At 44.3% G+C, this 13,316-nt stretch overlaps 1 protein-coding gene, 1 long non-coding RNA gene and 1 other non-coding gene across 7 annotated transcripts in view; 2 read left to right on the top strand and 1 right to left on the bottom strand.

Moving 5' to 3' along the window:
- The window catches only part of MTMR12 (myotubularin related protein 12), an 88,373-nt gene that overhangs the window by 68,987 nt on the left and 6,070 nt on the right, over window positions 1-13,316 (top strand). For 3 of the 5 annotated variants that reach the window (XM_015139779.3, XM_028849144.2, XM_078003876.1), the window contains 6 exons: window positions 2,136-2,214; window positions 3,607-3,677; window positions 6,726-6,898; window positions 10,809-10,976; window positions 12,299-12,460; window positions 13,192-13,251. In XM_015139779.3, the coding sequence (XP_014995265.2) occupies window positions 2,136-2,214; window positions 3,607-3,677; window positions 6,726-6,898; window positions 10,809-10,976; window positions 12,299-12,460; window positions 13,192-13,251 (713 nt within the window). 5 annotated transcript variants of the gene reach the window in all.
- LOC114679077 (U6 spliceosomal RNA) lies at window positions 11,064-11,167 on the top strand. The gene has a single exon (XR_003730765.1). It is a non-coding gene; the product is annotated as a U6 spliceosomal RNA (small nuclear RNA).
- On the bottom strand, window positions 11,625-12,081 carry LOC144341390 (uncharacterized). Its single transcript, XR_013418294.1, has 2 exons — window positions 11,958-12,081; window positions 11,625-11,738 (listed from the first exon to the last, which is right to left on the bottom strand). It is a non-coding gene; the product is annotated as an uncharacterized LOC144341390 (long non-coding RNA).

Genomic DNA, 13,316 nt, shown 5'->3' with positions numbered 1-13,316 from the left:
TGTCGCCCAGGCTGGAGTGCAGTGGCCGGATCTCAGCTCACTGCAAGCTCCGCCTCCCGGGTTCACGCCATTCTCCTGCCTCAGCCTCCCAAGTAGCTGGGACTACAGACGCCCGCCACCTCGCCTGGCTAGTTTTTTGTATTTAGTAGAGACGGAGTTTCACCGTGTTAGCCAGGATGGTCTCGATCTCCTGACCTCGTGATCCGCCCGTCTCGGCCTCCTAAAGTGCTGGGATTACAGGCTTGAGCCACCGCGCCCAGCCTTTGCAAGAGTTTTGATGGGAATTCATTAGGGATCTACCTTAAAAGTCTGATTTGGCTCCTTCTGACTTCATTTTCTAATCTTAAAAAATCCTTAAAGGGGGCTGGGCGTAGTAGCTCACGTGTATAATTGCAGCACTTTGGGAGGCCAAGGTGGACGGATCATCAGAGGTCAGGAGTTCGAGACCAGCTTAGCCAACATGGTGAAACCCCATCTCTACTAAAAATACAAAAATTAGCCAGGCACGGTGGCGGGCGCCTGCAATCCCAGCTACTCGGGAGGCTGAGACAGTAGAATCGCTTGAACCCAGGAGACAGAGATTGCAGTGAGCCGAGATTGTGTCATCGCACTCCAGCCTGGGTGACAAGAGCAAAACTCCATCTCAAAAAAAAAAAAAAAAAAAAAAAATCCTTAAAGGGAACCCATTTTTTTTTTTTTTTTAGTTAATAATGTAAAATAGACTACAATAACGTGGTTAAATTCCCAGGACCCTCAGTTCTTTAGGGGTGAACTAAATGGCTGGTATCATCTCTTATGAGAGTGTCTTAAACTTGATGGAGCTTATGATGAGAAATAAAGTTTATATTTTTTATTTTCATCTTTTAATTCCATGTTTTCACATACTTTTGAAGTCCCCTTGTATATGCTAACTATGCTAGGTGTTGGTGATAAAGAGAAATATAACACCAGGAACTTACACTCTTGCAAGGGAAACAGCAATGTATGACTCTAACTCAAACTAAAACATTGCAATACATGTTTACTGTTTAATCAAGGACATTCATTCTAGTTTTATTTCAATCACTCAGGACTTTCAGGGATATCTGTCTTTTATTGATTTGAGTTTGCAACTTTTTTTTTCTTTTCTTTTTTTTTTTTTTTGAGACAGAGTTTCGCTCTTGTTGCCCCATCTGGAATGCAATGGTGTGATCTCAGCTCACCGCAACCTCTGCCACCCCGGTTCAAGCAATTCTCCTGCCTCAGCCTCCCAAGTAGCTGGGATTACAGGCATGCGCCAGCACCCCCAGCTAATTTTTTTTGTATTTTAGTAGAGACGGGGTTTGTCCATATTGGTCAGGCTGGTCTCGAACTTCTGACCTCGGGTGATCCACCTGCCTCGGCCTCCCAAAGTGTAGGGATTATAGGCATGAGCAACTGTGCCCAGCCTTTTTTTTTTTTTTTTTTTCATTTTTTAGAAACAGGGTCTCACTCTGTTGCCAAGGCTGTGGTGCAGTGGCACCATCATAGCTCACTGCAGCCTCAAACTCCTGGCCTCAAGTGATCTTCCTGCTTCTGGGATTATAGTGCTGGGATTATAGGCATGAGCCACAGCACCCAACCTGAGTTTGCAACTTTTAAATATATTGGATTTCTGTAAGATTTAAGGTTCTCTGTTTTATAAGGCATGCAGGGGGAGTCATGTCATGGTATGCTGGGTGCACAAACTTGTGCATTGAGATTCTAATGAAGGTCCAGTCTGACCCTTAGGCTTCTGTGGCATCAGGATGGATCCAGTTGCGTTTTCCACTTCTAGAATTAGCAGCCTAGATGTCAGCTATTTCTGCCTAAAGCATGTTACTCTCTGTCGACTTACAGGATGAACCATGGCTTTGTGTATGCATTGTAGGAATTTCTTATTTCAGCAATAAAGATCTCTTTTTGACCACCAAAACCTCCTAGGGCCCTACAGCTCAGAAACCGTTTCAGCTGAAGTTTTGAAATGACCCTTACTCATAATAGAGTCCTGTGCCTGGATTCTGCAGTTTGAGTCAGGACTGTTAATCTGAATGACACAGTTGAGGAGCACAGGATTTTTGTGGCAAGTATGTCAGTGAACAATGACCTGACGTCTTTACTCCTTTTTCTTTTTTTAGATAACAGTACTGAATTTTGGGACACAGATATAAAATGGTTTTCTCTGTTGGAAAGTAGCAGCTGGCTTGACATAATCAGGTATTTCAAACCATTGTTTTACTCTTGAATTTTATAATTGTCTAACTCAGGGTAGTAGATCAAACTGACAAATAATTTAACTGGTATTTCAAAGTTAAATATTCTTAGATCACATGTTCTACAGCTAGATTTTATATTTGCTACTTATTTCTGTGCACATTTGATAGGAATTTATGAACATGCCACCTGCTTACAAGGAGGTGTACTCTACAGACAAGGCATTGAAAAACCACAGAAAGAGTGTGACAACCCAGAATTATTATTGAGGCAGCAGTGCTGGCCTCCAGGGAGGAAATTGAGGGTGAGAACAGGAGTGATACTGACTTTTCACTGAATACCTCTTTTAATCTTGTGTCTTATGCATATATTATCTGTGTTTTTAAAAACCATGATTAATGTCAGTTATTCGTGGTTTGGGAGTTAGGTTGAGAGTTCCAGAGAACAGTTATATTGCCTTTCCTGCTTTCTATATCGAATAGCTCTTCTCTGTTGCCATTAAATAGAGGATATGGCAGAGAAAGGTGCAAAACAGAAATGATGATCAAGGTGAGACAGTAGGTCTAATGCTAGGCTACATTTCAGGAGGGAGAGCAATGCTTCCTGCTGCCTCACACACATTCTCCCTCCATTCTGAAGTGAGTACTGTGGAAAGGAGCCTTGGCCCTCCAGACACTGAACTGTGCTTCAGACATCCTGCTACACATCTCATAATTTGAATATATAATGGGAGACAGGGATAAATGTTGTAAAAGCAAATAACCCTTCTTTGTGTGGGGTGGGCAGAGAAGGGTGAGCATCTCTAGCCAGATGAAGGGTCGGGGTGTGGGAAGGGAGGGTGGCTGGGGGGTAGGAGAGGACACCTCTGCGAGCAGAAGACAACATACATGAAGGCCCCCAGTTATACAAGTCCAAGCTGGGAATAATGGCAACAGTTGCAAAGGGAATAATGTGTAGAGAGAGACAAAAAGGATTTCTGAGCATATTGGAGCTTTTTAGCCACTCTGATACATTCAGCAGGTCACCTTAAGGAAAGTAATCTGGACATGTCTCGCATTCTCCAGGTATGTTTGATTTTTATGAATCTTGCTCAGCAGCAGACTCAAGCATGAGTTTTTAATAAGAATGTCTAGTTTAGAAATTACCTAGGAGCATTTTCATATCAATTTTAGGATTCCCTTCTGAAAATTTTCAGTTTCTAATGGGCAGGAATATATCCTGGTATTTAAATAATGTAAATGGAAATTAGTTTCTTTTCTGGAGGATTTTAGCATGGAAAAAAAAAAAATAAGAGAGAAGACTGAAGATCAAGTCAGACTATCTCTAAACTACTTAATGTTTTTGTTACCAAGCTCATGAACTAATGCCCCTTTTTCTTGTCTCTTTCCTATTTAGACGTTGCCTGAAAAAAGCAATAGAGATTACAGAATGTATGGAAGCACAAAACATGAATGTTCTTCTTTTAGGTAATATATAGGAAGCACAAAGGATGATTTCCATTTTCCTTCACTTGAGATTCAATTTTTATATATATAGCTTTGTGTATTTGGAAACAAAAGGAGTGAGTTAGTGTAGAAATCCTTCCTATTCCTTTCTCCCTAACCTTGGAATCCTTTGCCTTGGATTTCAGTGTTAGAGTTTAAAACAAAATTCTTTCACTTCAAACTTGGCAGACCTATTCACCATCCATGAAGGAATTTTTTGGTATCTTTACCAAAGCTCACATTTCTTAATGTTTTGGATTTTGTTTTATATTAACTGAGCTTGGTTAAAGTTAAAATCTTTTTAGAATCCTTCTTATATAAAGAGATCCATGGATGACTTGGTTGTTATTTTTATATCTTTGTGGTTGACAACTTTATACAGTTACCATAGAAACTTGGTGGCCTGTGAGTTCCTTTTCCTCAGTGGGTTTAACTTGCTGTACATGATGCAAACATTCAGAATGTGCGAAAGCAAGTGTAAACCACCATGCAGCGAAGACTGGTGCTGTAACTAGTTACATATGAACTCAAACATTACCTGCTGTTTAGAAATATTAAGTTTCATATAGCCCCACACTATAAATTAAGTAGATTGTCTCATGCTTATACCCTCAAGCTTTTATCATTCTCTGAAACTCTCTGTAACTGTTGGCCCTAGGTTCTAAGGGCAGTCTGGAAGATGTGTCTTTCTGTGGCTCTGTCTGTCTGACATTGGCTGACCGACTTAGATTTGAATACATTTATTGAGCCCCTGCCATGTGCAGGGCTCTGTTCTGCCTTCTAGAAGTTTGCAACCTAATGAGAGAGTTGCCTTAAGTGTGCTATTGAAAAAGACCCAACCAGCCGTGACAGAACAGAGCATTGTTTGAGTACTGAGCAACTAGTGAAAAGGAGGAGGGATAAAGATTGGAGGTCTAAGAAATGGAAGGATTCAGGGCCAGAACACATTAATCACAGAGCTGCATAAAGTGAAATCTGAATCTTTGACTGATGGAACTAAGACGTCCTTCACTCCTGGATGGACTGCTGAGTTGTCTCACCTCTGAAATCTCTTTTAGTCCCTCATTCCATTACCCACAGGAGTATCATTAACACCCTTCAGATCCAAGAAGAAAGAGTTCCTTAAAAATGAAACTTGTGGCTGGACACGGTGGCTCACACCTATAATCCCAGAATTTTGGGAAGCCAAGGAAGGCAGATCACTCGGAGTCAGGAGTTGGAGACCAGCTTGGCCAACATGATGAAACCCTGGCTCTACTAATAATATAAAAATTAGCCGGGCATGGTGCTGTGTACCTGTAGTCCTGGCTACTCAGGAGGCTGAGGCACAAGAATTCCTTTAATCTGGGAGACAGAGGTTGCAGTGAGCTGAGATTGTGCTGCTGCACTCCAGCCTGAGTGACAGCGTGAGACTCTGTCTCCAAAAAAAAGAAACTTGTTTTGAAAACCGGTAGCACTAGAAGGCAAAAACAAAAATTTGTTTCTCTGTAACCCATGTCATCCCATGGTTGAGGCTTGTTTCCTGGAGGGAGAAGTGTAAGCTTGGACCCATAGTGCTCTGTGATTATAGCGGTCAAGATGAAAGAGTTGTCACAGTATGAGCACCTCCCTAGTTACAATTCATTTTTTTTTTTTTTTTAAGACGGAGTCTCCCTCTGTCGCCCAGGCTGGAGTGCAATGGCTTGATCTCGACTCACTGCAACCTCTGCCTCCCAGGTTCAAGCGATTCTCCTGCCTCAGCCTCCCGAGTAGCTGGGATTACAGGTGTGCGCCACCACACCTGGCTAATTTTTGTATTTTTAGTAGAGAAGGGGTTTCGCCATGTTGGTCAGACTGGTCTTGAACTCCTGACATAGTGATCCACCTGCCTCGGCCTACCAAAGTGCTGGGATTACAGGCGTGAGCCACCGCGCCCAGCCTACAATTCAGTCTTAAGTTTCTCTAACGCCAGTGATACTAGCGCCATCCTCCTCATGGACATTTTTTTAAAACAACTTGAGTTGCACCTGTTTTTGTGAAAGGGAAACTATGGGGCTGTAGACCCTGACTTTTAGGATCTTAAAACTCTAAGACAAATGCACGGATAAAGATGTGTGGTGTTTTGCTCTAAGTGATGAATGTTAAACAAGTATGTGAGTGAACTTTTCATCAAATGAGTTTTGGAAAGTGCAGCAGGTGGGCATGTGCAGGTAGACCAAGAAGGGTTTGTCTCCTAGGCTAGGCAGGAGAAGCAGGCACCTCTATATTCCTCAAACAGAAAAGGACAGAGCCTTAGAGCTGAAAATAGAAATAATTTTGCTGCAGTCAAGAAATATTAAACTTTCTCCAAAGTAGAGTTAGTGGAGGACTTAGGAGTGGAGGAAGGGATGTCTGAGGTGAATCTGATAAGCAGCTGAGCCGTGAAACAGTGAGTTCAGTGATGGAGGCTTCCACAGCCCAGGAGGAGTTCAGTGATGGAGGCTTCCACAGCCCAGGAGGAGTTCGGTGATGGAGGCTTCCACAGCCCAGGAGGAGTTCGGTGATGGAGGCTTCCACAGCCCAGGAGGAGTTCGGTGATGGAGGCTTCCACAGCCCAGGAGGAGTTCGGTGATGGAGGCTTCCACAGCCCAGAAGGAGTTCAGTGATGGAGGCTTCCACAGCCCAGGAGGGAAGAGCTTTAGTCTTGGCCTGCGGAGCCTGGCAGGTCATCATGATGTAGGCGATTCTGTTGTCTCTGTGTGGCACACCTAGACCCCCACATGCTGAAAGTAGCTTTGCAATGCTGCATTTATTTATTCAGTATGCAAATCCATATTTCGTACCAGCGTGTGCCAGAACCTGTACTAGACATGCTAGAGCAGTTCATCTCTCAGTCTGAAAACATAACCCTTTGTTATTGGCCCTTGCCTTTAGGGAATAAGAGCATGACCGTTAATAGTAGACCTTGGTGTTGGGAATCCTACTTTTAACTGTTTAAGTGAGAGCATTCTGAAACTTTTTAACATTTTATGCCCTCCTTCCTCCTTGCACTGCTACTGGGGCCTCTCCTAGAGGAGAATGCATCCGACCTCTGCTGTCTCATTTCCTCTCTGGTGCAACTGATGATGGACCCCCACTGCCGAACCAGAATTGGTTTCCAGAGCCTCATCCAAAAGGAGTGGGTCATGGGTGGCCACTGTTTCTTGGATCGCTGCAACCATCTCCGCCAGAACGACAAAGAGGAGGTGAGTTCCCTCACTGCAGACTGTTTCCGTCATGGGGAGAACTAGTGAATCTCTTATTTAATACCTGTCATCAGATGTAGGGTTGCTGCTTGCAAAGTGTAAGCCAAACAGGTTTGTTAAGAAAACTAGGATCATTTCATTGTGTGATGACTTTGGATACTTTAAATAATAGTGAAACCTTTCCCAGAGGAAAGAGATTAACAGGTATGTTCAGAGTTTTCTAAATTGTGTACACCAAGGGTGTATACATATTTCATAGTGGGAATAATATTTATTAATGAGACTTAAATATAGAGTAACTCAGTGAGGGAGACTCCTACCTTTTCTATAAAATTAGTCTTTGCAATAAATAGATATGCAGGGTGCAGGTTTTCTACAAAAAATATAGGTTGAACATCCCTTATCTGAAAGTCATGGTACCAGACGTGTTTCAGATTTCAAATTGTTTTGGATTTTGGAATAATTGCACTCCACTCAATTACTGGTTGAGCATCCTTAATCTGAAAATTGGAAGCCAGGCATGATGATTTGCGCCTGTAATCCCAGCACTTTGGGAGAACAGGAGTTTGAAACCAGCCTGGGCAACATAGAGAGACCTCATCTCTACCAAAAATAAAAATAAAATAAAATAAACTGGGCATGGTGGTGCCTGACTACAGCCCCAGCTACTAGGGAGGGTGAGGTGAGAGGATTGCTTGAGCCCGGGAGGTCAAAGCTGCAGTGAGCCATGATTGTGCCACTGTACTCCAGCCTGAGTGACAGTGAGACCCTATCTCAAAATAAATAAAGTTTTAGATTTTGGAACTGAATGATTTCAGATTTTCAGAGTCAATTTTTTTTTTTTTTTGAGACAGAGTCTTGCTCTGTTGCACAGGCTAGAGTGCAGTGGTGCAGTCTCAGCTCACTGCAGCCTCTGCCTCCTGGGTTTAAGCTTATCTCCTGCCTCAGCCTCCTGAGTAATTGGCATTACAGGTGTGTGCCACCATGATATTTTTAGTAGAGATGGGATATCACCATGTTGGCCAGGCTGGTCTTGAACTCCTGACCTCAAGTGACCCACCTGCCTCAGCCTCCCAAAGTGCTGGGATTACAGGCGTGAGCCACCGTGCCCAGCCATTCAGAGTCAATTTTCCTTACACATAAACCTTTTTGAAATAAAGCACAGGGCCAGGCACGGTGGCTCACACCTGTAATCCCAGCACTTTGGGAGGCCAAGGCAGGCAGATCACAAGGTCAGGAGGTAGAGACCATCCTGGCTAACATGGTGAAACCCCGTGTCTACTAAAAATACAAAAAATTAGCTGGGCATGGTGGCACATGCCTATAGTCCCAGCTACTTGGGAGGCTGAGGCAGGAGAATCACTTGAACCCAGGAGGCAGAGGTTGCAGTGAGCCGAGATCGTGCTACTGCATTCCAGCCTGGGTGACAGAGTGAGACTCCGTCTCAAAAAAAAAAAAAAAAGAAAGAAAGCACAGGATTATGTTAATGCCATCTGTTACCAGGGCCTTAGTGGTAGCCTGGGTGGGACTGTGCCCACAGCCTCTTCTGCTTGTGTCTGGATTAATTGCTCCAGGCCTGGGCCTCCAAGTTCAGGCACAGGAGAGTTAGCATTTTAGGTCACTTGGTGAAAATGAGTCCCCCAAATTGTGCTGTACATGTCTAGGTGACAGCTGTACACACTCCGTTGGCTGCCTTATTGATGATTGGTGAAAGGAAAACTGAAAACACACAAACTTTCTTTAATCAACTCATCTGCAGAGCTGACGTGTGCTAGCAGTGTGACTTGTGGTTTTTCATAGTCCGGTTAGTCAGCATGTCTGTCTGTGGTGCGGAACAGCTTGACACAGAATGCTGTGGGTACACAGAGCCATGGCTCCTGATCGTAAGGGCTTGGCAGGTTCCTGGGGTGATCCATGTCTCTCTCACTGAGCAAGATGGTTTCTTTCAGGCCTGGCCTGTACTCACCTGTGTCCCATTGAGCTGAATAGAAATCACATCTTTCAGTCCTGGAAGGGACTTTATGGAATTAATTTGAAAGGGTGACAGCATTTACATAACATGGTAGGCAGAAAGAGCTGATACTTTGTGGAGATAAGTATGGTTGTTTTTTTTTCTTTTTCTTTTTCTTTTTTTTTTTTTTTTTTTAAGAGAAGGAGTTTCACTCTTGTTGGCCAGGCTGGAGTGCAATGGCATGATCTTGGCTCACTGCAACCTCCTCCTCCCAGGTTCAAGTGATTCTCCCACCTTGGCCTCTTTAAGTAGCTGGGATTATAGGCATGCCCCTCCATTTCCGGCTGATTTTGTATTTTCATTAGAGACGGGGTTTCACCATGTTGGTCAGGCTGATATCAAACTCCTGACCTCAGGTGATCCACCCACTTTAGCCTCCCAAAGTGTTGGGATTACAGGCGTGAGCCACAGTGCCCGGCCTTGTTTTGTTTTTGAGACATGGTCTCTCTCTGTTGCCCAGTCTGGAATACAGTTGCACAGTCATAGCTTACTGCAGTTTCGACCCCCTGGGCTCAAGCAATCCTCCTGCCTCAGCCTCCTGAGTAGCTGGGACTATAGGCGTGCACTACCATGTCTAGCTAATTTTTGTATTTTTTGTAGAGATGGGTTTTGCCATATTGCCCAGGTTGGTCTCAAACTCCCGGGCTCAGGTGATCCATCTGCCTCAGCCTCCCAAAGTGCTGGAAATACAGGCATGAGCCACAGCACCTAGCCATATGTTTTTGTATATCTTGAGAAAAGGGGGGACTGGCAGGCACCATGTCTAATGGGGAAAGAGTCTAAGAAGAGACCTGATCTGCTGTTCACCCAGCCCTTGGAGAGGTCACCCGTATTTTCTGAGCCTATTGCCCTGCCTATACAGTGCAGTTCAAGTATTTTCCACTCTATTTAATGATATTATGCATAAAGTGAGGTGTGAAATAAAGTTGCTGTACAAATGTTTCTTAGCATCTCAATGTGGACATATTGGAATTTTGAAGGAAAATTGGGTGGTCAAATTTGTGATAAGATTGAAGCGGCACTGCGCTTTAAGAGCTGCATTCCCACGCATCTCTCTCTGTCATGAGCCCTGTGTGAGACCCTGGGGGCCGGCCTCTGGGCATCTCTAATCTTCCGTTTTCTCCTCTGAAAGGGAGAAACTGTAATATAGCTTGTCTTAGCCTCCTGGCAGGATCACTGGTGAATCAGGGAAGATAAGCGCTTTCTAAATGATAAAGCATACTAGAAACTACTCTACCTGCTCATCAAGGGCTCACCTCTGGGAGCTAATAAATGATGCTTGTGGATTTGTAAAGATACATTTTGAAAACATTTTGAAACTCACTTTCACTGCTTCTCCCTTGTCTCCTATCCCCGTTGTCTTCCTGGCCCTCAGTGTGGGGTGGGCAGGAGGCTTCTTCCAGGTTGGTCTTCAGAATCAAACCCTGTCAGTCAGTGTGTGGGAGGTGGGGCATGGAAGTTCCCTCCCACCCCCCGTAACTTTGTATTGACAAAATTCAAAGTAGCACTCATAATTAAGTACATTTTTTGGTAATATGGTATTACTAGTGGAAGAATGGAATTTTTTTTGGAGGAGATAACGTTTTGCTTAATTGAGGTTCTAAGTTAGTGTTTTCTATTATCAGAATCCATTGCAGATGCTCATCTGTAACACTGATCCATAATGAGGTTTTTACACATTTCATCTTTGAAATGTCTTTGACACAGGTATATAAATCGCAAGCATGTGATTTCAGTTGAGCGTATTTCTCACTTGGGATGGAATGAGTATTCTGTGTTTCCCAGAGAATGAAGTCTCCAGAAGTGCTTATTTCACAGCTGTTGAGGTGCTGTCCCCTGAACTCTGGATGGCTTGCACTGGACTCTGCCCACCAAGTAACGTATCTTGTTTTCATGCAGGTTCCTGTGTTCCTGCTTTTCCTAGATTGTGTCTGGCAGCTGGTGCACCAGCATCCCCCGGCATTTGAATTCACAGAGACTTACCTGACTGTTTTGTCAGATAGCCTGTACATACCTATTTTTAGCACCTTCTTCTTCAATTCACCTCATCAAAAAGATACTAACATGGTAAGAGTCCCTCTTAGGAACCTGTGTATTAAAGAGGCTTCCTCTCACAAGTAGGATGCAGTAATACTGATGCTAAAAGTGGTCTTCACTTGACAGCACATGCACTAAAGAAAGTTGGAATGATACAGAGAAGATTAGCATGGCCCCTGCGAGAGGATGACATGCAAACTCATGAGACATTCCATATTTTAAAAAAGATATTGGGCCAGGTGCGGTGGCTCAAGCCTGTAATCCCAGCACTTTGGGAGGCTGAGACGGGCGGATCACGAGGTCAGGAGATTGAGACCATCCTGGCTAACACGGTGAAACCGTGTCTCTACTAAAAAAATACAAAAAACTAGCCAGGCAAGGTGGCAAGCGCCTATAGTTCCAGCTACTTGGGAGGCTGAGGCAGGAGAATGGTGTGAACCTGGGAGGCGGAGCTTGCAGTGAGCTGAGATCCGGCCACTGCACTCCAGCCTGGGCGGCAGAGCAAGACTCCATCTCAAAAAAAAAAAGATACTGAACACTATATACCAAGCATTGTTCTAAGACTTTCTTAGGTATTAATCCTTACAGCACCCTATGGCATATGCATTTTTATTATCCTGGAGGAAGCTGAGGCAAAAAAAGGATAAGTAACTCACCTGTGGTCACATGGTAAATATTGGAGCTAGAAGCAAGTGTTGAAGCTGGGGAATTAAGCAAAATTCAAAGCTGTCTGTTTTAAAGACAGTCAGACCAGATGTCCTCCCATCTGTTTGCCTGGTGCCTGGAATTCCTCTGTAAAAGAATGGGGACCAGCAGAGCAGGGAAGCTAGGCTTTTCCTTCCATCTTAACCTTTTTGGCCCCTCCTGGGCTGTGCCCCCAATTAGATAATCTCAGTGCTTCTGAGCAGCCTCCTGAGGGGTACAGGGTTTCCTTGAGCTGGGAGGATTACCAAATCCCCCAGTGAAGTAGGAGCAACAGCCCTGCTTTCAGAGCCCAGACTTGTGACTCACCAGCTTCATGACCTTAGGCAGTTCAGTTTTCTGAGCCTTGGTTTCCTCAAATGTAAAATTGGAAAAGCACCAGTTACCTCGCGAGGCTGTGGAAGCACCCAGCACAGCGGCTGGTGTGTAGACTGCTGGAAAGGAAGTGTCCTTGTTCTTGCACTTCTCCCCCACCAAAAGCTTGTAGCGAATAACCACAGGTAGCCTCAGCCTGTAAAAATGAAGTGCCTACGATTCTTCATTCTCAGGGCAGGGCAGGAGCACACTTCCTGGTGCCTGTGTCCAAAAGTATGTGTTTGCCTTCCTCAGCCCTCCCTGGAAGACAGCGTGACCTGTGCTTGTTTTGGCAGGGTAGAGAAGGCCAGGATACACAAAGCAAGCCTTTGAATCTGCTCACCGTGTGGGATTGGTCGGTGCAGTTTGAACCCAAAGCCCAGACATTGCTCAAAAACCCTCTCTATGTGGAAAAGCCAAAACTGGACAAAGGCCAACGGAAAGGAATGCGCTTCAAAGTAAGATGTCCACATGTCTAAACCCCGTTCAGCTGCCCAGACCCCATGCATGTAGTGATAAAAGATACTTATGGATTCTGTCTGCCGGCATGTTCTCCCCTCAAAGCGGTCTGCAGAGTCGAAACTTGTGATGGTCAAATTGTCAAGGACCATTAGAATCCTTTGCTTTCAGCAAATCACCTTTGCCCTGGTGCAACAGGGCCATTTGCCAAATGTCACAGTGGATGCTGCTGCCCTGGTCATACTCCATGGAATCGTACCTCTTGTCCTGCCTGTGTGTGTGTATTAGTAGAGTAAAAGGAACACTGAATGTGTGGGTTTTACTTGGCCAGTACCAGTTCATTTATTATAATAAATAGTAAGACTTTTCTTAATGAGCTGTGCCTGTAAACCACGGGTTGCACAACTCTTTCTGTCAAGGGCTGCAAAGTCTCTGTCACAAGTACCCCTCTACTGTTGTAGTACAAAAGAAGCCTTAGGCTGCTCTGCCCATGGAGTAGCCATTCTTTATTCCTTTACTTAAAAAAAAAAAAAAAAAAAGGAGCCTTAGTAGGCGAACAAGTAGGCATAGCTGTGTTCCAGTGTTTACGAGAACAGGTGCCAGTCCAGATTTGGCCTGAGGGGTGGCCAGTTTGCTGACCTATGCTATGAACCACAAATGTCAGAAACTCATTTTAGTTGATAATCCCAAAGTTGCCTAACTGATGAATTATTTAACTGACATTTCCTAGCTCTGTCTTCAGACCCAGAATTTCTCCCTCACAGAGTCCACAAAAGAGAGAGCAGTGATGGTAAGTCCAAGTCGACGCATGTCACTGCCTTCTCCATGCCATCCTTATCCTGCCTGATCTGGAGG

This window comes from Macaca mulatta, chromosome 6, assembly GCF_049350105.2.
Source record: "Macaca mulatta isolate MMU2019108-1 chromosome 6, T2T-MMU8v2.0, whole genome shotgun sequence".
In the NCBI taxonomy this organism is placed as follows: domain Eukaryota; kingdom Metazoa; phylum Chordata; class Mammalia; order Primates; family Cercopithecidae; genus Macaca; species Macaca mulatta.
Note: the sequence above shows the minus strand (reverse complement) of the source record. Positions and strands in the feature narration are given on the sequence as shown.